Source organism: Equus przewalskii, chromosome 2 (assembly GCF_037783145.1).
Source record: "Equus przewalskii isolate Varuska chromosome 2, EquPr2, whole genome shotgun sequence".
NCBI classification, from domain to species: Eukaryota; Metazoa; Chordata; class Mammalia; order Perissodactyla; family Equidae; genus Equus; species Equus przewalskii.
The window spans coordinates 29,861,849-29,884,335 of NC_091832.1; the positions used below are offsets into that span (position 1 = coordinate 29,861,849).

Genomic DNA, 22,487 nt, shown 5'->3' on the forward strand with positions numbered 1-22,487 from the left:
AGTGGATTATTAGCTTGTACTTTATATACCTTTGGATTTGCTCACTTGTTACAAAATTAGCTTCATTAAAATTAATGAAAAAATTTAATTTTGGTAAGGGAAAGGACAATTAAATTTTTCTTAACTTACCCAACAGCATCTATTACAGTAAACATTCCATAAGTATTGTGGAAGGAGAGAGGAGGGAGGAGGAACAGGTTTAAATGTTTGGTAGAGATAAAAAGATAACCATTGAACCACTAACGGCATGATGAAGCATGGCAGAACCTCTAAATGAAGAGTGAGAAGGAGGGAAAAAGAGATCCTTGACCAGGCTGGCAAAATAAAATGGGAAAAAGCAAAGTAAAAGAAATAACAGATGATGAGGATTTTTAGGCTGCTTAATTTTAAAACAGTTTAGGATGAGGATTTTTAGGCTGGTTACTTTTAAAACTGCAGATGAGAAGCAGGCTCCGAGGACTGGAATTTTGCTTGCCCTTTTGAGAGACATTTGCGTTTGTGAAGGAAAGGGGGATGACCTTGTAGGGACCTGAAATTGGCCACCCCAGGATGTGTCTCTTTGGCATCGGGACTGTTTGGGGCTGATTGCTTTCGATAAACTGGGACAGGGAAGGAGGCTCTGGGGAATGGAACTTGCCCTTGTTGGGACACATTTACATTTGTAAGGTAAATCTCTATCTGTAAAAGGTGCCTCCCTCTCTGTACCAGGAAGAAGAGGAGAGATGACCTTGTCCCTCGAAACTCTTAATGGGGAAGGCAAGAACTTAAGTTGCTGTCTGGTAATCTCATGTAACTGATTTAGGGTGGTGGCTTCTAACCTTTCTAACCTTTACTTAATCCGATTTGATTCTTGTCTAAAAGTCATGGGATCACCCAATGACCAGACCCCACCTGCACTGATAGCATTTTAACTTGTTTTATGTTCTTTCCTTTGTCTTGTAAAGAGATGAATCACATACCTATGCCTTAAATTTAGCTCTAACCCTCAACTTGGGGCAGCAGAAGCTCTGACTGCCCATGGGCCCTGTCCCCATTCTATTCCATACTATTCTCTAAATAAAAGAGCACTACTGCTAGATCTTGAGAGTCCAAGAAATCTTTCTTTCGACTCCTTAGCTCACCCACCCCGCATCAACAGACACCAGTGGAAGAGATAAGGTCAACATTGCAGTTACTCCAGTAAATGTAAATGAGTTGAACTTGCCTATCAGAGGAAAAAAATCTTTCATAGTGGGTGTAAAAACTCAGCTAGGTGTTATTTACCTACTCAGCTAGGTTTTGTACATCTGGTGAAACACATAAAACAAAGTGAACATATAACAAGGATCCTATTCACAATCCACAAATACCATTAAAATATTTCAGAATATACCCAGCAAGACGAGTGCAAGATGTGTATGAAAAGAGCTATAAAATTTTAGTGAATGTCTTAGTTTTCTATTGCTTCAGTAACAAATAACCACGAATTTCGTGGCTTAAATCCACCCAGATTTCTTCTCGTACAGTTGTGTAGCTGAGAAGTCTCACGGGGCTAAAGTCAAGGTGTTAGGAGGGCTGTGTTCCTTCTGGAGGCCTAGGGGAGAATTGCCAACACCTTGCTCACTCAGGTGTTGGCAGAATTCAGTTCTCTGAGGTTGTAGGACTGAGATCTTTGTTTCCCTTGGTGACTGTCAGCTGAGAGTCATCCGTAGTTCCCAGAGGCCTCTCCTGGGTCCTTGCAGATAGCCCCCAACTTTTCAGAAGCAGCAACTGTGCATGGTATCCTTCTCACGCTTTCAGTCTCTCTTGTGATTAGATTAGGCCTGCCCTGTATTATTCAGGATAATCTCATCTCAAGGGCCTTCATTCTAATCACATCTGCAAAATTCCTTTTGTCTTGTAAAGTAACATATTCACAGGTTCTGGGAATTAGGACATGGACATCTTTGCGGGGGTTGGGAGGGTGGCATTAATCTGCCTACCACAGTGAAGGACGTAAAAAAAAAAAAAATGTAAATAGGGGCTGGCCCGGGGTTGCAGTTGTGTAGGGGTTAAGTTTGCATGCTCCACTTTGAGGGCCCTGGGTTCACAGGTTCAGATTCCTGGCATGGACCTACACACTGCTTATCAAGCCATGCTGTGGCAGCATCCCATATACGAAATAGAGGAAGACTGCCACAGTGGTTAGCTCAGGGACAGTCTTCCTCAAACAAAAAGAGGAAGATTGGTAATGGATGTTAGCTCAGGGCCAATCTTCCTCACCAAAAATAAATAAATACATAAATAAATAAATGGAGAAAAGTGTCACATTCTTGGATGGGAAGATGCTATTGTAAAGGCGTCATTTCTGCCTAAATTAGCCTACAAATTCTGTACATGATGGGTTAATGATAACTGAAATTGGATTTTGAATCAGGTGAGTGGATAGATGCTCAGAGAAGATTGTATTGTTTAGAAAAATAAAGGAACACTAAGATTCCTTGCACACTTTAACTCAGGTAGACTGCATGTATTCTAGAGACAAATACACCAGTATTCTGCACAAGGGCCAAATAACATTCCCCATTATGTTTCCAATATTCTTAGTGTTAACATCCAAGATTTTGCAAGTCACCTTTTGTTAGGCACACATTTAACTGATATTATGAACTATCTACAGAGACTCCTACTGCCTTTTGCTTATTCATAACCAAGAGATCAAGACTACATCATCTTTTTTTTTTTTTTTTTTGAGGAAGATTAGCCCTGAGCTAACTGCTGCCAATCCTCCTCTTTTTGCTGAGGAAGACTGACCCTGAGCTAACATCCATGCCCATCTTCCTCTACTTTCTATGTCGGACGCCTACCACAGCATGGCTTTTGCAAAGTGGTGCCATGTCCCCACCCGGGATCCAAACCGGCGCACCCCGGGCTGCCAAAGCAGAAGGTGTGTACTTAACCGCTGCGCCACTGGGCCAGCCCCAAGACCCCATCATCTTATATGCATAGTTTCACATTATTTCGCCTAACACATCATTTTTACACTTGTCAAATCTGAAATTCATTATATTTTTCTGTCCATTCACACAGCTTCATAACTTTCAGCAAAAGTTTCTGGTAGATGGGCACTGTGTCTTCTCGGTTGACTTGTGAAAGCGCTTAGAAAAGAAACATTTCTTCACTTAACTATTTCTATCATGATGCTTCCTCAGAGACGTGGATGACACCGTGGAAAGTGCCTAGCAGGCAGATCACATGGGTGGGTGCAGATTCCATGATAAAGTTTTTATTCCCTCCACTTCTGTGCATGTTTGGGGATGTGGGGTGAAATAAGAGAAAAGTGAGTTTGTACATACTCCCTCCAAAGAAATGGCTTTTGTAAAAATGCCACTCGACTTGCAAAGAAGCTCACATAATGACTAACTCTCCTTAGAGATGTGGTTAGTTCATTCAGTGAAAAGTTATTTCAAGCTAACTGTCATACTTTATTAAAAATAATAGGTTTGTTTGGAATGTATCCTATTCATAAACCCTTGGAAATAAAACAGTCACCGTTGTTGATCCCCAACGCCAAGCACATCGTCCTCGGAAGAGACATCTCAGACGTCATTCTGACCCCCTAGGTTAAATTAAAGGTCAGCCGTGGGTGTCTCCTCTCTTACCTTTACTAGCAAGAACAAGGGAGTGACAAACCTTTTCTAAGTCAACAATGCGTTTACAGAGATCCCGTGACGTCCCGGGGAGGGGCGCGGTCCGGCAGCCTGGCGGACACGGGTCAGGAGAAAGTGGCCAGGAAGGGTCCACGGAGGCATAGCCCGAGTCCGCGGCTTCCGGGAGGATGGAGGCCCACATTCTACCGGCAACAACAGGGTCCCCCAACCCCACTGTTTTCAGCCAGGAAAACAAAACAGCCTCGGGCTGCCGGATACCCGGATGGAACAGCTCCTCCCCTCCGCGCGCCCCGCCCCCCCCCCGGGGGCTCTGTCGCGCATGCGCATCCTGGATGCCTTAGCGTGAGGCGGGGCGCGGAGGAGGAAGGGCGGCGATTGAGCGAGAGGGGAGCCACGCCCACCGCGTCAATGTCTCTGCGCATGCGCCGGGCGCCAGCTTCTGGTTCTTTTGGCGCGTCTGCCCAGGGCTCGCTCAGTCTGCGTCCAGACGTGGGACGTGGGAGTCGTTTCTACTGTTGTTGTCGAGCAGCTGTGGAAGCCGGTCCTCGTCCTCGGCTGCGGGGGAAGCCATCCGTCGGGTCTTTCTCCGTCTTGAGTGAGGCGGCGGCGGCGGCGGCGGCCTGTGCTGATTTTGGCGCGCGGGCGGTGCAGACGGGGCCCGCCGCCGCCTGAGTGCCGGGCCTTCCCTGGGCTTCCTCCTCCGCTCGCTTTCAGGAACTGAGCTCTCGGGAAGGTCCCTCCGAGGAAGGGGAGCTTCGGCCCGCTCCGACCGACATGTCCCGCTACGTGACCGCCCTGTGGCCGGGCTCGCCGCGGGACGAGGGCTCCCCGCCCGCCGCGTGCTCGGGCCGCTCCAGCCGGCGGTCCTCGACGTCCGCGAGCCGCAGCTCCTCCGGGAGCTCGCGGGCCGGGTCCCGCGTCTTGAGTCGCTCGGCGTCCGGGAGCCGGAGCCCGGCACGGAGGAGCCGCCGCTCGAGGTCCCGGTCCCGGCGGCGCCCGCAGAGGAAGTACCGGCGCTCCTCCCGCTCCTACTCGCGCAGCCGGTCGCCGTCCCGCCGCCGCCTCCGGGCTCGCGCGCGCGGGCGGGCCCGCAGCAGGTCCCGCTCGAGGTCCCGGTCCCGACGGCGCCCGCAGAGGAAGTACCGGCGCTCCTCCCGCTCCTACTCGCGCAGCCGGTCTCCGTCCCGCCTCCGGGCTCCCGCGCGGGGCCGGGCCCGCAGTGGGTCTCGCCCGCGTGTCTGGTGGCGCTCCGGCTGCGGGCGCGCGGGGTCCCCGGCGCGGCGCCGAGCGCGGCGGGGCCGGTCCCGGACGCGGTCGCGGAGCCCGACGCCCTTCCGTCTGAGCGAGCGAGGTGAGGCCCCGCGCGCCCCGCGGCCGTGTGGCGTCCGTGCTGCCGTTTCATTGGTGCCTGCGATGTCGGTTCTGTGGGGAGGAGAGAGGACGTTAGCGGGCGAATAGTTAAAGCCGCGCTGCAGCTGGCGCCCGGTTTTGCGATGCGCGTTCTTTCCCCGGGGGTTAGACGTCCCCTGTGGGTGCTGAGGGGCTTGGGGTGGAGGAATCGTTTTTCTTAGTGGAGCCTTCGAAACGTTAGTGACTTAGTTTCCCCGCCCCAAGCTTCGGCTCAGTTCACTGTTGAAGGCGAAGAAGTGTGTCAGACGGTCTTTTTAAATTTAGTAATACTGTATTACTGAGCAGAATTGGGTTTTGTTCGGGTATTTGAAACAACTGACTTGTGGCATCCGGGGTAGGATCGTGGAACAGAGAAAAGGATGTTCGGCTTAAGGAAGTCTGAAAGGGGACTCAGTGAGGTATCGGTTTTGGTTCGTTAGTTGTGGCAGTGGTACCATATACAAAACGTTTCAGAAGAGCTTGATGTTTAGGACACATATTTGAAGAGAAAGCAAAAACAGTATGTAATACAGCCTTCGGTAAGGAAAACTGAAAGCTAGTTGAGATTATTTAGGGATTTTTATTTTTCTCAACAAAAAGATGAGGTAGAGAACTTTGTTTCCGTGAATATATATATTTTACGTATGAAAACAAAAGCACTTAAACATCTTTCTGTTACTGTTTTAAATAAGACCGTTATTTTGTGCTTCTGAGTCCTCTTGGGGAGATAACTGCAGGATTAATGAATGTCTGGTTTCTTTTGTAGATCGAATGGAGCTCTTAGAAATAGCAAAAGCCAATGCAGCAAAAGCTTTAGGAACAGCCAAGCTTGAATTGCCGGCTAGTCTCAGAGCGGTGCTTGTGTCTAAGGAGACTGACCGTGGAACAGCTGTACCCAACCGTGCCGCACAGTTTCAGGTAAGTATTCTACGGTTATCCAAACAGAATCTTCGGGAAGCTTCTGCCAGAAAGATCTGATTAGCCATTTTTATTTGATTTACCTTAGACGACTACTTGGAAAGGCTAGCTAAATATAGTTTGTTAAAATCAACAACAAAATCAAAATAACAGGACTGACGGTGCTAGACAGGATCTCCCCCATGGAAATGGGAGATTAATGAATTTTCAGTTGACACGGTACTAATTACATTCCTAGTTGTAGCTGGTACTTTGGTGATTTCTATGTAGTTATGAAATTTTTTTAACTAGTCTTAGTATTTATCTGTAGTTTTCATTTGTAGTATTATGTTCCCACAAATTCTGTACTCAACATACAGTGTAGTTTATCTGCTTTATTTCTGTCTTATAGAAATCATGAATGTGATCTCCAGACATTGATGAAGAAAATCTGTTGGTAATTGGTACATGGGCAAAAGCATCAGAGGTTTAACTAATTTGAAGGTTATGTTCATACACTGAAAACTTAGTTTTTTGTTGGTAGATCCATGTGCATGCTAGAATTTGGGACACGTACTACTTGGATAAGATACTGAAGACAGCTTCTGAAACTAAATGAAAGTACACTTTGTAATGGTGGGGCATCGATGATAGAGATGTCCCTTTCATAATATATGTAATATATTCCAGATGTTTTGAGAGATTACAGAAGAAGAGACCTGCTTCACTTGCAGATAAGTTTACTATGATTCTCCAGAAATTTGCAGCATGTGCATTGGCAAATTGCACTGTGCTTTTAAGTTAATTATGTGAAATCCAATAGCATCCATAGCATTATGGTTTAAGGTAGTTAGGAATTGATGGAGTCAGTTAACACATGAAAGATGTGTTATCTAGGTGCACCTATCATTCAGACCCAGATGTTGGTTCTCTTTAAGTATTAGTAGACAAGTAAGATCTTAATTGAGTTGCTTTTTCATTTATACAATTAGGTACGCAGCTGGCAAATGCCTTAGTTCTTTGAAACTAGGTATTTTCTGGTGTAACTTGACTTTCAAAGTTACTTGAATCTGTGTCAGGGGAATATGGTACTGCTTTATGGGGAAGAGTGTCTTAATTAAGCCTAATATTGAGTCAATTTTGTTTGGGGGAAAACTCGACAGAGTGCTGTGTTGTTTAGGCTGTTAACTATATGGTTAGATCCAACTTGATTTGTGTCTTTACAACTAAATTTATATATGGTTGGGCTGGTTTTTATACAATACTGTAAGCCAAGGGTATGGTTTTTTAAAAATATACTTTTTCTTACTTGTCTAGCTGCCGGAAAAGCTAACAGAAGATGGAACCAAAAATCCCAATGAAAAGTCTTCCCAGCAAAAAAGCATAGCTTTTAGCTCTAATGTAAGTATATGTAAGCATTAACCGCTGAAAATTGGACCTAGAACATGGTTCTGTTATGGGGGCTTTTATTTTTGTTGGAAGGCTCATTGTTCTTATCTTTGTGGTGATAATTGTGGTTACTAAGACACTTGATAAATAGACTTAATCTTTTTTTTTTTCTTATATTTTTTTGTGCTGCTTTTACAAGTGACCAATACACTGGGCGCTTTCTGTATCTAATATCCACATTCTCAGTTTCAATATTTTCTCTTCTTTTAAATATTCCCTTTATACCTGTTGAAATATTTGAAAAGTGAATTTCAGGATACTCTGTAATCAGAATCTTTTAAAATTAGCTAAGGGCTTAAAAAATGAAATCTCAAAACTTTCTTGTATACCTCACTATTATAGTATACCCTGCATATGTCTGATTTCTCAACTTTACAGTTTGAATCAAGTTAGAAATGTGGTCTATACTTTGCATTTGGTTGGTGTCTCTTAGGTTTCAATCTTAAATGGAATTATTTAATGTATTTTGTAAAAACCAAATATTTGAAGTATGTACAAATATTTGTGTTTAGGAAGCTGACTTAAGAATTTGTTTCTTACAGGATTTTGTGGCAAAGCCAATGCTTCAGAAATCAGCTAAAGCTACTGCTGAAGAGACCCTCTCAGGATCCCCAAAAATAAATCTGAAAAAAAGTCCATATGGACTGTGGATACCTGTCTAAAAAAGAAAGCTAAAGAAAAGCTAAGGTGGTCTGAAATGCACTTTATCGCAAGTTTGTGTTTTTAGCATTATTCCATCCGTGAGCCATTTAGTGGTAATTGGCAAAGTCACAGTGACAGAAAAAGATGTGAATACTTAATATTTAAATGTCAGCATTTCTCTTGCAGATATGAGATAGCACAAATGGATCAGAGGTTATGTACAGGTGGGAGCCTTATATATATATATATATATATATATATATATACTTATAAATGTTCTGTATAATGTCGATTGGTTTATAGAGGTGAAATTTATAAGACAAACACAGTAATTGAACTGTGTTGTATATATTTGTTAATAAAGTTCTTGTTTTTATTGTTTTGTCATTTTATTATGATAGAGTACATAATGGGTCTTTATTTAATGAAGAAGAATAAGGAGATATCTCTTGTTTAAAGCCTTGCTAATCCCAAATCCAAATCCGTGGACCGACAGCACAGGGCACTGACCTCACCTAGGAGTTGGTGAGAAAGGCTGGGTCTTATGTTCCCACCCTAGACTGGAATTGGAACCTGAATCTTATCTGTGCAAGTGTTAATTGACTTAATAGATCAGATGTTTGAACTGAATGTAAAATACCAGCTTAATGAAGTTATTGTTCCTATGTGCTAGGCCTTAGCAGGAAAACAAGTCTGCTAGAATCTGGTTGAAAAATAAAAATCCTAGTAGACTAAGAACATGCATGAGGTTTTTAGTGATCTTTTGACTACAATCTAGTTTTTAAGTATGAGTATGATTTTCTTTTCTACTCTCTTCCTCTTTTGCCACCATCTTGAACATCCTCCTAAATGTAGAAGGTAATCAGATCGATTTCCAGTAGGCAGGGGTAACAAATTAGAGAGTAAAATGGGCAGAATACTAGAGGCAAAACGACAAATAGCTCAGGAGAAGACAAACCCCCAGAGATTAGATGAATAGATTCTTAAGCGGAAGTTGCCTTTTTTAAAAAGGTGTTGAAGGTCCTAGTGAAACTTGATAAATTGCTATTGACTAAAGTTGTGCTGTCCAGTATTTCACCTGCAGTCTCCAATAATAGCCACTAGCCACAAGCGGTTGCTTAAAATTCAGTTCCTCAGTCTTTGTAGCCACTTCCCAAGTGTTCAATAGCCCTATGTGGCTAGTGGGTATCATATTGGAAAGTATAGATAATAGAGTATTATATCAGAATATTGTGTTTGATAAAACTGCTCTAAAAAAAATTTGACCCCATGAACAGTGAAAATATACAATGACTTGGATATGTACGTTCATGGATATATAGTTCCTGTTAACTATCATTTATATAGCTTTGGTCACATTCTCATTGTGACCAGCAGCACTTGGTTTGAACAAGGGGAATTTCCTGGAAGAAAGTGTTGTGCTTTGGGTAGGCATGTTTATTTCACATCCAGGCTCACAACAAGTTATTGGGAGGGTACCGTCTTGTAAAGGAATAGGAGCGTCTACGTGGTTAGGTTCCTTTTTATTGTGGGGAGACCTGAGAATATTGGTATACTGGCTTGGTTACAGCAAAGTCCAAGAAAACATCAGGATTGGCTTCAGATTTGTAACTGAAAATGTGGTTAAACTGAACACCCTATTAGTGTCATTAGTTGGTGTATATTCCTTAGCAAAGTTGCAGAACTCAAGGATTTCCTTGCAAAGGAGACTTTTGAAATGAATTGACATAATACTAGAATCTTTTTTTTTTATCTACCCGGCAGTAGAAAGCACCTGCTCTGATTACGACCTGTGCTCAAATGCTAGCCCTTAACAGCTCAGTGACCAGGCTAGTCATGGAACTTCTTTAGCCAAACCCCTTTGTGTAGTAATGTGTCGCTTAACGACAGGGATATGTTCTGAGAGATGCTGCTTTAGGGCATTTCACTGTCGTGGGAACATCATAGAGTGTTCTTACACAAACTTAGTATAGTCTACTACACACCTATGCTGTACATACTCATTTTGTAGGACCGCTGTCATATGTGTGGTCCATCGTGGTGCACATGTGCGTGGCTGTATATGAGAGGTTTGGCTAGTTGCTATGGATATGTGCCACTTCTGAGGTTCACTTCTACAGTGATCTTTCTCTTCAGCCTCCATCACCATTAGCTTCTCCTTCAGCCTGGTAACGTGCTTGAGACTTCCCTGTTTCCTCTTTCATTCCTCTTAGTCTTGGCTCTTTTTCTCTTTACTACTCAGTATCCTGAAAAAGAGTATAGTTTCTTTTGTTTTTTCTGCTTTTTCTCCCCAAGTCCCCCCCAGTATGTAGTTGTGTATTTTAGTTGTGGGTCCTTCTAGTTGTGGCATGTAGAATGCCACCTCAACATGGCCTAACGAGCGGTGCCATGTCCCTGCCCAGGATCTGAACCCTGGGCCGCCAAAGCAGAGCGCGCGAACTTAACCACTCAGCCATGGGGCTGGCCCCAAAATTATAGTTTCTTTCCTATCTCCACTTTTTTTGATAATCAGTCCAAGTCCCAGCAGTCTTTGTCGAACTTGACCTTGTTGGTTGGGTGTGGCAGGACTACTGTTTAGTCTCTCCCAGGCTTTGTAATACAGCAGATAACTGATAGTGTGTGCAGACCCCTAGACTGGCTGTCATCACGTAAGTGGTGTGCAGTTGCCCAGGTGTGATACCCTGTTACTACATAATCTGTGGACAATAGAACAAGGTGGTGCCGATTGTAAGAAATTATGCCAAGAGACTAGATTCAGTGCTGTCCAAAAGAAAGAGCCACATTGAAAAAGGTAAAAGGTGAATTATTTACCCTAGTATATCTAAAATATTTCAACATTTAATATAAGAAATATTGTGATATTTTACTTTTTTTGGTACTAGATACTGTGATCCAGTGTGTATCTTACACTTTAAAACACACCTCAGTTTGCCCTAGCCACATTTCTTTTTGTTTTGGAGGAAGATTAGCCCTGAGCTAACATCTGCCACCAATCCTCCTCTTTTTGCTGAGGAAGACTGGCCCTGAGCCAACATCTGTGCCCATCTTCCTCATGGGGTGCCTGCCACAGGGCCTAGGTCGACACCTGGGATCCAAATTGGCGAGCCCTGTGCTGCTAAAGCGGAAGGTGTGGACTTAACTGCTGTGCCACGGGGCTGCCCTCCCAGCCACTTTCAAGTGATTGACAGTCGTATATGGCGGGTGGGTACTGCTTGGGAAAGCACACTCCTAGACAGGTTCAGGTGTCATGCTCTGCTTTTTCTTAAGGTCCCCAAACTGACTAGAAGCAGCCATGCTTTCTGACCTCACTGCAGCATGTTGTCCTTTGGTTTTCTTGGCTGAAAACATCTATGAAGCTTATCTGGTAAAATAAAACTTGTTCTTATGAGTGCTCACCTTTTACTGTTTCTCTATGGAGTCCTTTCTCAAAATGTTCTCATTCAGGGATTTACATGCATTTGTCTTTTTTTCTTTAACCTCTTCGATTTTCTACACTGTTTGTCCTTTGCCCACTATTAGGATTCTGTCCCTGACTTACTCCCTCTACAAGCTCTCTTGCCAGTTTCCTGCACTTTCTTCCCTTATGTACCATCTACTAACTAAAGATTACCGGTTTTCTGAGCTCATTTCCAGTGCCTTGCCCTGGCTCTTCAGAATGAACCGTTCATGTGCTGAGCTGCTTGTAGTATTGCCTGTTTGAATTAGTGGCTTTGCCATCCACGCAGTCATCTTCAGAGTAGTCCTCAAATCATACCAACATCTGCTGTTTTGGTTGAAGCTGCGTGGCTGCTGGGAGGGCTTTTCTCTGGAGAAATCCTGTTTTTCCTTGAAACCCCGGTCAATATGATCTCTGTGAAACCTATTCCTCTGAATCTTTCCCTCCCCTCCTTTCTTTTCCCTTAGTACAAAGGTATTAAATGCTTCTTTGAAAATAGTGGAGAACAAAACTATGGGGGATTATTACTTTGATAAGATTGGGCAACATAGGTGTGTATTTGTCTCAAATTACTTGAAAAAGTAAGTCAAATTACCACCTCTATTTCCATTCCCCGGAGGCAATCACTGTAAATACTATGCTGTACATCCTGGATTTTTTTTCTATGCCTATACAAACCTCTTTCTATAGATCTGTTATGGGCATCTTTTCATGTTAGTATAGATCTGCCTCATTCGATAATTGAATGAGTGTACCGTAATGTTAAAATGTCCCTATTCACAGAACATTGGCTGTCTTTATCAATGGCACTTATATATATTACCATCTTCATCAGCCCATCATTCAGTAAGGCAGAGCTTCCTACTGGCGTGCCCACCTTATTTATCCCAAACCTGGTCATGTCTTTATTCACATAACATGGCACAGGCAGACAACCTGCTTCACTTTTATGGGATACTCCTGACTTCAGGTTTTCTGTCCTATATTTCTCATAATTACTACTCAAACCACATGTTCTAATTTTTTGTTCCAGTTGAAATAAGGTTAAAATGCCAATTAAGGCTTTTTTTAATACCAAATTGTATGATCTATGTTTTTTTTTTATTGAGTTATTGATAGGTTACAATCTTGTGAAATTTCAATTGTACATTAATGTTTGTCAGTCATGTTGTAGGTGCACCACTTCACCCTTTGTGCCCACCCCCCACCCCACCTTTCCCCTGGTATCCACTAAACTGTTCTTGGTCCATAGTTTTAAATTCCTCATATGAGTGAAGTCATACACAGATTATCTTTCTCTTGCTGGCTTATTTCACTTAACATAATTCTCAAGGGCCATCCATGTTATTGCAAATGGAATGATTTTGTTCTGTTTTGCACCTGAGTAGTATTCCATTGTATGTATGTACCACGTCTTCTTTATCCATTCGTCTGTTGATGGACACTTAGGTTGCTTCCGCGTCTTGGCTATTGTAAACAGTGCTGCAATAAACATTGGGGTGCACAGGACTTTTGGGATTGCTGACTTCAGGCTCTTTGGATAAATACCCAGTAGTGGGATGGCTGGATCGTATGGTAGTTCTATTTTTAGTTTGCTGAGGAATCTCCATACTGTTTTCCATAGTGGCTGCACCAGTTTGCATTCCCACCAGCAGTGTATGAGGGTTCCTTTTTCTCTACAACCTCTCCAACATTTGTTGCTATTAGTTTTAGATATTTTTGTCATTCTAACGGGTGTAAGGTGATATCTCAGTGTAGTTTTGATTTGCATTTCCCTGATGATCAGCGATGATGAGCATCTTTTCATGTGCCTATTGGCCATCAGTATATCTTCTTTGGAGAAATGTCTGTTCATGTCTCCAGCCCATTTTTTGATTGGGTTGTTTGATGTTTTGTGATTGAGTTGTGAGAGTTCTTTATATATTATGGATATTAAGCCTTTGTCAGATATATGACTTGCAAATATTTTTTCCCAGTTAGTGGGTTGTTTTTTTGTTTCAATCCTGTTTTCATTTGCCTTGAAGAAGCTCTTTAATCTGATGAAGTCCCATTTGTTTATTCTTTCTATTGTTTCCCTTCTCTGAGAAGGCATGGTGTCCGAAAAGATCCTTTTAATACTGATGTCAAAGAGTGTACTGCCTACGTTTTCTTCCAGAAGCCTTATGGTTTCAGGTCTCACCTTTAGGTCTTTAATCCATTTTGAGTTTATTTTGGTGAATGGTGAAAAAGAATGGTCAATTTTCATTCTTTTACATGTGGCTTTCCAGTTTTCCCAGCACCATTTGTTGAAAAGACTTTCTTTTCTCCATTGTATGCCCTCAGCTCCTTTGTCAAAGATAAGCTGTCCATAGATGTGTGGTTTTATTTCTGGGCTTTCAATTCTGTTCCATTGATCTGTGCACCTGTTTTTGTACCAGTACCATGCTGTTTTGATTACTGTAGCTTTGTAGTATGTTTTGAAGTCAGGGATTGTGATGCCTCCCGTTTTGTTCTTTTTTCTCAGGATTGCTTTAGCAATTCGGGGTCTTTTGTTGCCCCATATGAATTTTAGGATTCTTTGTTCTAATTCTGTAAAGAATGTCATTGGGATTCTGATTGGGATGGCGTTGAATCTGTAGATTGCTTTAGGTAGAATAGACATTTTAACTATACTTATTCTTCCAATCCATGTACATGGAATGTCTTTCCATCTCCTTATGTCGTCATCCAATTCTCTCAGAAAGGCCTTGTAATTTTCATCATATAAGTCCTTCACTTCCTTAGTTAAATTTACCCCAAGGTATTTTATTCTTTTGTTGCGATTGTGAATGGTATTGTATTCTTGAGTTCTTTTTCTGTTGGTTCATTACTGGAGTATAGAAATGCTACTGATTTATGCAAATTGATTTTATACCCTGCAACTTTGCTGTAGTTGTTGATAACTTCTAACAGTTTTCCAGTGGATTCTTTGGGGTTTTCTATATATAAGATCATGTCGTCTGCAAACAGCGAGAGTTTCACTTCTTCCTTCCCTATTTGGATTCCTTTTATTCCTTTTTCTTGCCTGATTGCTCTGGCCAGGACCTCCAGTACTATGTTAAATAAGAGTGGTGATAGAGGGCATCCTTGTCTTGTTCCTGTTTTCAGGGGGATGGTGTTCAGTTTTTGCCCATTGAGTATGATGTTGGCTATGGGTTTGTCGTATATGGCCTTTATTATGTTGAGGTAGTTTCCTTCTATGCCCATTTTGTTCAGAGTTTTTATCATAAATGGCTGTTGGATCTTGTCAAATGCCTTCTCTGCATCTATTGAGATGATCATGTGGTTTTTATTCCTCACTTTGTTGATGTGGTGTATCACGTTGATTGATTTGCAGATGTTGAACCATCCCTGTGTCCCTGGTATGAATCCCACCTGATCCTGATGTATGATTCTTTTGATGAATTGCTGAATTCTGGTTGCCAAAATTTTGTTTAGAATTTTTGCATCTATGTTCATCAGTGATATTGGCCTGTAGTTCTCTTTTTTCGTGGTGTCCTTGTCAGGTTTTGGTATCAGCGTGATGTTGGCCTCATAGAATGTGTTAGGAAGTGTTCCATCTTCCCTAATTTTCTGGAATAGCTTGAAAAGGATAGGTATTAAATCCTCTCTGAAAGTTTGGTAGAATTCCCCAGGAAAGCCATCTGGTCCTGGGATTTTATTCTTTGGGATGCTTTTGATTGCTGTTTCAATCTCTTTCCTTGTGATTGGTCTGTTCAAATTGTCTGCCTCTTCTTGAGTGAGCTTTGGGAGATTGTAGGAGTCCAGGAATTTATCCATTTCCTCTAGGTTATCCATTCTGTTTGCATATAGTTTTTTGTAGTATTCTCTTATAATCTGTTGTATTTCTGCAGAGTCTGTTGTTATTTCTCCTCGCTCATTTCTGATTTTGTTTATTTGAGCTTTCTCCCTTTTTTTCTTTGTAAGTCTGGCTAGTGGTTTATCCATTTTATTTATCTTCTCAAAAAACCAGCTCTTTGTCTCATTGATCCTTTCTACTGCCTTTTTCGTTTCAATAGTATTTATTTCTGCTCTGATTTTTATTATTTCTCTCCTTCTGCTGACTTTGGGCTTCATTTGTTCTTTTTTCTCTAGTTCAGTTAGGTGTGCTTTAAGGTTGCTTATTTGGGATTTTTCTTGTTTGTTAAGATGTGCCTGTGTTGCGATGAATTTTCCTCTTAATACAGCTTTTGCTGTATCCCATATGAGTTGGTATGGCATGCTATCATTTTCATTTGTTTCCAGATATTTTTTTGTTTCTTCTTTAATTTCTTCAATGATCCATTGCTTGTTCAGTAGTGTGTCGTTTAGTCTCCACATCTTTGTGCCTTTCTCAGCTTTTTTCTTGTAATTAATTTCTAGCCTTATAGCACTATGTGTATGATCTATGTTTTAATAATACTTTGACCAAATGTTTTAATTTACTTTCTTCCGAGAGATGTTTGCTGTTTGAAAGATGGCCTATTTACAAAATGCCATCAGAGGATCAGTCTCTTGCTTTCTATGCGTGTACCATAAATGCACCTGGGTCATGGACAGAACATGGGACAGGCAAGCACCTGTTAAGTCACCAATTCTGGGGAGGAGGGGCTAGGGTGAATTCCCAGTAGCCACTGTCACTTTCCTTTCCCTACCTACCATAGCTTACGAGGAAAATTAGTACCAATCTAGCACCCCACCTCTGGAGCTCCCAAGTTCAACCCTAGGTGAAGGCAAATGTATGACAAATTTCAGGATGATGATGACTCACATGTTTGTAGCTAAGAATTTTAAGCCCAGTAGGGAACACACGTTAAACACACACTTTGTGTTTAACACGAGACAGGTTTTTTTAAACAAGAAAATAATAAATATATAAGCATGAAAATACATAGACATTCAGAGAATAATTCTTTTTACAAAGTAGAAAAGGAAAGATATAGACCGAGTCCTGGTTTACTGGTACAATTTGGCAGTCAAAACAGTTCCTGAAGATTAGACAGCTGTTCCTCTTTCCAAATTCTGTTTAATTTCAGCTGTATATTTCCCATAGAATCTTTCTGCCTTCTTGTTGAATTTAGCATTCCTTTCATTAATGTAGTCGATATCTGCATCATCATTATAAGGACGTCTCCGGCTATATTTGTCTCGTTTTTCAATTCTGTAATGGAAACAAATACACAGAATTCAAAGCTGCTTTCTTTTTTGGTCTTAATAGTTAAGACTGAAAGCAATCTTCTTTTTCTTGGTTGAGGAAGATTAGCCCTGAGCTAACATCTTTGCCAGTCTTCCTCTATTTTGTATGTGGGTCGCTGCTACAGATTGGCTGACGAGTAGTGTCAAGTCTGCAAGGATCTGAACCTGTGATCCCAGGCCACCGAAGCGGAGCTTGCCGAACTTAACCACTACACCATGGGGCTGGACCCTGAAAGCAATATCTTTAGAAGGGCATTCTACAAAGAGATAGGTTCAAGGAGCTTTCTTGAATTTAATTTTATAAGTGAACAGTACCATCAGATCATCTGGTGTGAAGTTTGCGAGATAACCCAGGTTGATGCTGAAATATAAGGGCAGTGATACATTACACTACTTTGAGAGAATTTTTTTATTTTACTCTATTGATTCTGCCTAATAAGTACACCATTCAAAACAAATATAAAAGTGATGGTGAATGGGACCATTCTTCAAACTAATAATTTAAGTGTTCCTTAATTTCTGTCCAGTTGCTATACTTCAAGACTATGAAGTTAATTTTGTCAGTAGGCCTGAAATCAGTACTAAATCTTTAGGTTGCCTTTGTAGTACTTACTGCTTTTCCAAGTCTGTGACCATCCTGTCAATTTCCTCTGTGGAAGGTACGTGTGTTCCATGAAGAAGACTGTTGGATGTTGGGTAGAACTCTCCACTGAGACAGAGCAAGGTGATGAGTAACACTGTAAAGATACACTTTAGAACTAGACAATGTTGAGTGGTCAAAAATGGAAATCTTTGGGATCATATTTGATTTCAAAGACACAGAATTCAGACTTGGAAAAAGGCATTTAAGAAATAATCTACCCCAGCGCCCAAATGAGTTGGCTGAGGACCAGAGGTTAATGGACTTACCCAATTAAGTTCATTCAGTGGGAGAGGCTGAACGAGAACACTGAGTGCTGTAAAATTTACAGCTCTCTCCACTCCACTGTTGTTATTAAAACAGTCTACCTTAAGCACACTACCTGCCTTACATAATTAGGGAAAGAAAGAGTGCAGTTTAGTGCTGCTTAACTGCACATTATGAAAGTAGGTATCCTCCACAAGTAAGGGACATAGTGAAAGCAACAGTAATAATCATGATGATGACAGCTGACACATATACAGTGCTTACCATGTGCCAAGCACTGATTAAGTGCATTGTATGAATTCTTTTAACCTTTACAATAACGCTTTGAGGTAAGCACCATTTCCTGTACACAGATGGGGAAACTGAGGGAGAAAAATCATGTGACACAGATAGTAAGTGGTAGAGCCAGGACCCAAGGCCAAGAAGCAAAGTTCCAGAATCGGCACTCTTAAAGTCAAGTCCTTCTAGTAACATACAAGGAATACACTATCAAATCACATAGACTTACTGCTTTTCTCTCAGTCTTTCGTATGTTTCCATGTCAGGTTTGATCTGCTTGGTCAGCCGATGATACTGACGTAACTGGGCAGCAGCATAATCTAAAGACATGAGAACCACAGACTGTGTTGACGTTGGGGTATTATTAAACCTGTTACTAAATAGGCCATTAATAGGCCCATTCAATAAAGTAAAAGCCAATTTTACCTGAAAATCCCAGATCGGGGTTTTTCCTCTTCTTTTTCCTCTCCCATCTTTCTGCATCTTCTGCGCTGATCTCTAGCAACTTCACTTTCTCATAGTCCTCTCCTCTTGCTGCACACTCCTAAAAAGAAGAAAAAACCATTAGCTCTATTATATAATTCCTTTTAAATCAAGAAAGCCCTGCCGACTGCCATCAAGAATGTAAGCTGACTAACTTACAAAGAAAATTGTGGAATTTGCTATGGTCTGTAAGAAGTAATACATCTATAACACTGCCACCAAAAATAGCTGTGGTGGACACAGGTGTCCATCAAAATCCTTTCTTCTGTCCTTTCTGGGCTCATGGCTGCCCATTTTGCAACCTCCCTTGCAGTTGGATGAGGCCAGGTGACTTAAGCTTTCAACAAAAAAGAGAAGTGCTGAGGGCTGCTTCCGAGGTCACACCTTAAAACCACAGCTGTGCCTCTTTCTACACCATTCCACTTCGTGCTGGCTGGAACTTTCAACGACCCAGCTTTGCCCATGCAGACACTCGACAATGTGCTAGGGAATGGAGCAACAGTGGAACGGACACTTGTATGGAATTCTGACTTGGGCTGCTCAGCTGAGAACTGATACGAGAGACTAATCAGCTTTACTGTTTATTTTTGGAGCTTTTGTTCCTATAGCTTAGCCTTTTACCCTAATACACATTGCTTATCTGGCTCTGTGTGCCAGTGTTCTAAATGTTTTACATATTTTATTCTCACGACTCCTTGAGGTACAGAAGAGGAAACCAGGGCCAGAATGCTTACCTACTGTGCTATATATTGCCTCAATGAAACAATTTTTGACTTCACAGCTTATGAGGATGGCAAAATTGCACTTACTTTTTTCTTTTCTTCTTCCTGCAATTCCCATTCCAAACGAGCCTTTTTAGCTTCCCAGTTTGCCGGTAACTTAAGTCTTTTATCGTCCTCCACAACTTCCTGGTGATTTAGTTTTCGAGCTTCATTCTACCACCAGGACACACAAAGTTTGTCAGCATAAGTATGGAAATAAATCCAAACAGATGTTACCTGTGTTCTTGTATGATAGGTCATCCAAAGCAGACTTTTGGACTTTACCCTGAAAGGAGGGGAGTAGAGAATTTTGTGTGTGTGTGTGTGTTGGGGGGGATGTTATGTAGGGGGCGGAAATCAGGTAAACAACTGTACCTATACCTTTATATATGATTTTACTGCCTTCAGGGAACAATGTGGTAAGGATGCGAAGAGCAATGGTTTGGAGTAAGCAGGCCTGAGGGATATACTGACTTGACTCCTCTCTGGCTGTGCGAGGTAAGCAAGTGTCTTAGGATTTGATTCAAACAGCTTTCCCAAAGTATGTTTCAGTGTACAGAGGCACTTGAGAGGATTTTAGATGCTACTGAACGACAGTGAGTCATATGCTGAGAAAGGGATGCCACTGTCTTTCCTCTCAATTCAAACTGGGCTGAAGACAGTCTCAGCGCCTGATGGGTTTAACACCTCTAGAAACACTTCCTTTAATCTCCCTTCTTTTTAAAAACAAACGGGGTAGGAGACAGCATCCGAATGCAACCCACAAAATCCAGACTCTGGGAAATGACAGAAAAAACAATCTGTTTTTTCCCCACCAAACAAAACAACACCCCCAACCAAAACAAACAAAACACAAAACTCCAAAAAAAGGAAAAAGATGGAAAGAGAACCTATAGACTAAAAAAAGATTAAAATTAAAAATTCCCATTTGAAATTGGAATAGTAAGTAAATTTAAACAGTAATTTAAAGAATAACACAGAACAAGTGGACAGGTGGTGAGACTTAGTGTATACACCGTGAAGGTGCTATGAGGACTCCGACCTAAATCCCCCATTGTCTATGAAGTTCAGAAAGTTTTTAGGTCACAGAATTAGTGGCAGAGTTAGGCCAAGAACCCAAATTTCCTGATTTCTAGCTGTTCTTTTGTACCTATAAATATTTCAATATCTCTTTAGCCACAATATCCTCCTCCTCCTCCCAAAATAATTAATTCCTTAATATCAAATATCCTGTCAGTGTTCACATTTTCCTGATGGTGTCATAGGTGTTCACTATTATTTTTATAGTTTGAACCAGAATTCAGACAAGTTCCTCAGACTGCAATTAGTCAATACATCTCTTGTGGTTTATTTAATCCATAGTTTCCTTCTCCATCTTTTTTACCCTTTGCTTTTTTGGGGAGTATGAAAAAAAAAATGACCAGGTTGACTGTCCTATAGTTTCCCAAAGTGGATTTTGCTAGTTGCCTCCCTGAGAGGTCCCTTAACATATTCCTTTGATCCCTGTATTTTCTGTAAGTTGGTTATTAGATTTAGCAGCGTCATCCAATTCAGGTTAAATTTCTTCTTAGCAAGTCTTACATGAAGCTGGTGTTATGTATTTCTATAAGGAGACACATAATCTGATTTTCTCCCTTTTTGTGATGTTCACAGCCATTAATTACTACCTAGATACGGTGATTCATTAAAGATTGCAAAAGGGCGATGTTCTAATTATATATTATTGCTTCTTCGCATATCATCTGGCCTCCTATTCTTTATACAGTAGTTCAAGCAAATTAAGTATGTGTGTTCGACTAGTTTTTAGAATTGAGTTTTTCTGGGGAAATGGAGATAACTACCCTCCCCACACATACCCTCGTCTCCAGGGCAGCCAGCCGCCTGCTGGCCTCCTGTCCTAATGAGGACTCTTCCTCTGCACTGTACCTACTGCCTGGACGCTCTTGCCCCAGCTCCTTTAATGTCTGCTATTGTCCTACTCATCTTTCAAGCAGCTTAGTTGTCACCTCAGTCTTCAGTTCTCAGTCGTCTTCTCTGCACTTGAGGTACTTTGCTCCTCTCTAAATGGCATTACCAAGTTGTGGGAGTCATCATTGGTTATGGACCTGCCTCCGTAACCAGGCGAAAGACTTCCCTTTGGACTACTAGATCCACCCTATCTAGTTGGCTGTCGCACCCCAGAGGCGGGGGAGGACGGAGACGACGCTGGGGATGAATCAGTGATTGGCAACTCGTTTGTGACAACAGACTAATTTTTTCCATCTCTGATCTGCAGTATCCCTCTCCATAGAAAGAAGGGTTTGATAAAGTCACTTGCACTGTGATAAAGTCACACTGAGAGTGTGAGAAGTTGCGTAAAAAACACCAATGTCTGGTTCCAGAAAGTGATCAAATCAGAGACCTGGAAGTGAGGCCTGAAGCATGCGTCCTTTTGAGTTCTAAGCGATTCCACTGTGCGGCGGGGTTGAGAACCACTGGGACTGAGCCCCCATCCAGCCCCGCGCTGCTCGGCTCCCTCGTCCCTCCGCACACGCGCACGGGCCTGGCCAGGGGACCGTCCCGGCCGGCCTCCGGGCCACTCACCCGTTTCAGGTGCAGCTCCCGGAACTTGCGCAGTCTCTGCTCGCGCTTCTGGGCGGCCAGCTCCCGGGCCGCCCCGAGGGGCTGCTCCTCCTCCGCGCCGCCCACCGGCCCCTGCGGCGAGGAGGGCCGGCTTGAGGCGGGGCCGGCTCCGAGGCTCCCGACGGCCCGGGCCGGGCCCTCGCCGCCACCCGACGCCCCAGTGTCCGCGCCCCGCTCCCTCCCGGCATCGCCTCCAGCCTCAAACGTTCCCGTGCGCCCCCAACCCCGGGGCAGAGCCTGCCACCCACCTTCTCAGCCTCACCCGCCGCCGCCATCACACGGCTGCGCTTTTGCCCCCAGATTTCCGGCGACAACAAATAAGTTTACCGACTGTGCTCACTTCCGGCGGCCGGCAGCCACAGGTTTCGGGAGGGGACCCCGCCCCCGGCCGAGGAACCATCCCCGCCCTCGCGGCCCCAGCGGTACCCGATTGGGTCGGGCCTGTGCGCAGGCGCACTGAGGGGGGACACCTGGGCAACGCGGGGGACACCGGAGAGAAGGCTGGGCACTGGCGTGTCGGCGTACGTTGTTGGGATGGTAAAGGGAAATAAGGGGAAGCGGGATAAATGGAAGAAACCACCAAATGTGTGAGAAAGTAACCCAAAGCACAGGGTGTGCCCATGCAGTGACCAGCCTTGTAATTCAAATCTCTGATTACTCAACCCAAAGTAGGCCCCCGGTCACCATCACCGTCCTATTTTAATTTCTGCATAGCAGTTTACTGGCTCCTCGCTCAGTACAACGTAAGCCCCAGGAGAACAGGGTCTATTTCTACCTTGTTCACAACTGATTCTCTGCGC

At 42.9% G+C, this 22,487-nt stretch overlaps 2 protein-coding genes and 1 long non-coding RNA gene across 3 annotated transcripts; 1 reads left to right on the plus strand and 2 right to left on the minus strand.

Annotated features, from left to right (window-relative positions):
* Positions 1-65: 65 nt before the first annotated feature.
* On the minus strand, positions 66-3,784 carry LOC139081971 (uncharacterized). The gene is made up of 2 exons (XR_011537552.1): positions 3,652-3,784; positions 66-3,259 (listed from the first exon to the last, which is right to left on the minus strand). It is a non-coding gene; the product is annotated as an uncharacterized lncRNA (long non-coding RNA).
* A 157-nt stretch (positions 3,785-3,941) lies between these two features.
* RSRP1 (arginine and serine rich protein 1) lies at positions 3,942-8,382 on the plus strand. Its single transcript, XM_070610682.1, has 4 exons — positions 3,942-4,980; positions 5,785-5,936; positions 7,233-7,316; positions 7,907-8,382. The coding sequence occupies exons 1-4, from the start codon at positions 4,404-4,406 to the stop codon at positions 8,024-8,026; spliced, it is 933 nt and encodes a 310-aa protein (XP_070466783.1). The 5' UTR covers positions 3,942-4,403; the 3' UTR covers positions 8,027-8,382.
* A 7,882-nt stretch (positions 8,383-16,264) lies between these two features.
* Positions 16,265-22,155, minus strand: LOC103559237 (pre-mRNA-splicing factor SYF2-like). The gene is made up of 7 exons (XM_008532691.2): positions 21,936-22,155; positions 21,649-21,759; positions 19,114-19,239; positions 18,248-18,365; positions 18,051-18,141; positions 17,249-17,344; positions 16,265-16,600 (listed from the first exon to the last, which is right to left on the minus strand). The coding sequence occupies exons 1-7, from the start codon at positions 21,960-21,962 to the stop codon at positions 16,435-16,437; spliced, it is 735 nt and encodes a 244-aa protein (XP_008530913.2). The 5' UTR covers positions 21,963-22,155; the 3' UTR covers positions 16,265-16,434.
* Positions 22,156-22,487: the final 332 nt, after the last annotated feature.

Coding starts and splice junctions, on each gene's coding strand:
- RSRP1 (XM_070610682.1), top strand. CDS start 4,404: ATGTCCCGCTACGTGACCGCCCTGTGGCCGGGCTCGCCGCGGGACGAG. Junction 4,981..5,784: donor CTTCCGTCTGAGCGAGCGAG/GTGAGGCCCCGC, acceptor TTTCTTTTGTAG/ATCGAATGGAGCTCTTAGAA. Junction 7,317..7,906: donor GCATAGCTTTTAGCTCTAAT/GTAAGTATATGT, acceptor TGTTTCTTACAG/GATTTTGTGGCAAAGCCAAT.
- LOC103559237 (XM_008532691.2), bottom strand. CDS start 21,962: ATGGCGGCGGCGGGTGAGGCTGAGAAG. Junction 21,760..21,935: donor CGGCGGGTGAGGCTGAGAAG/GTGGGTGGCAGG, acceptor TCCTCGCCGCAG/GGGCCGGTGGGCGGCGCGGA. Junction 17,345..18,050: donor GAAAGACTGAGAGAAAAGCA/GTAAGTCTATGT, acceptor GCTCTGTCTCAG/TGGAGAGTTCTACCCAACAT.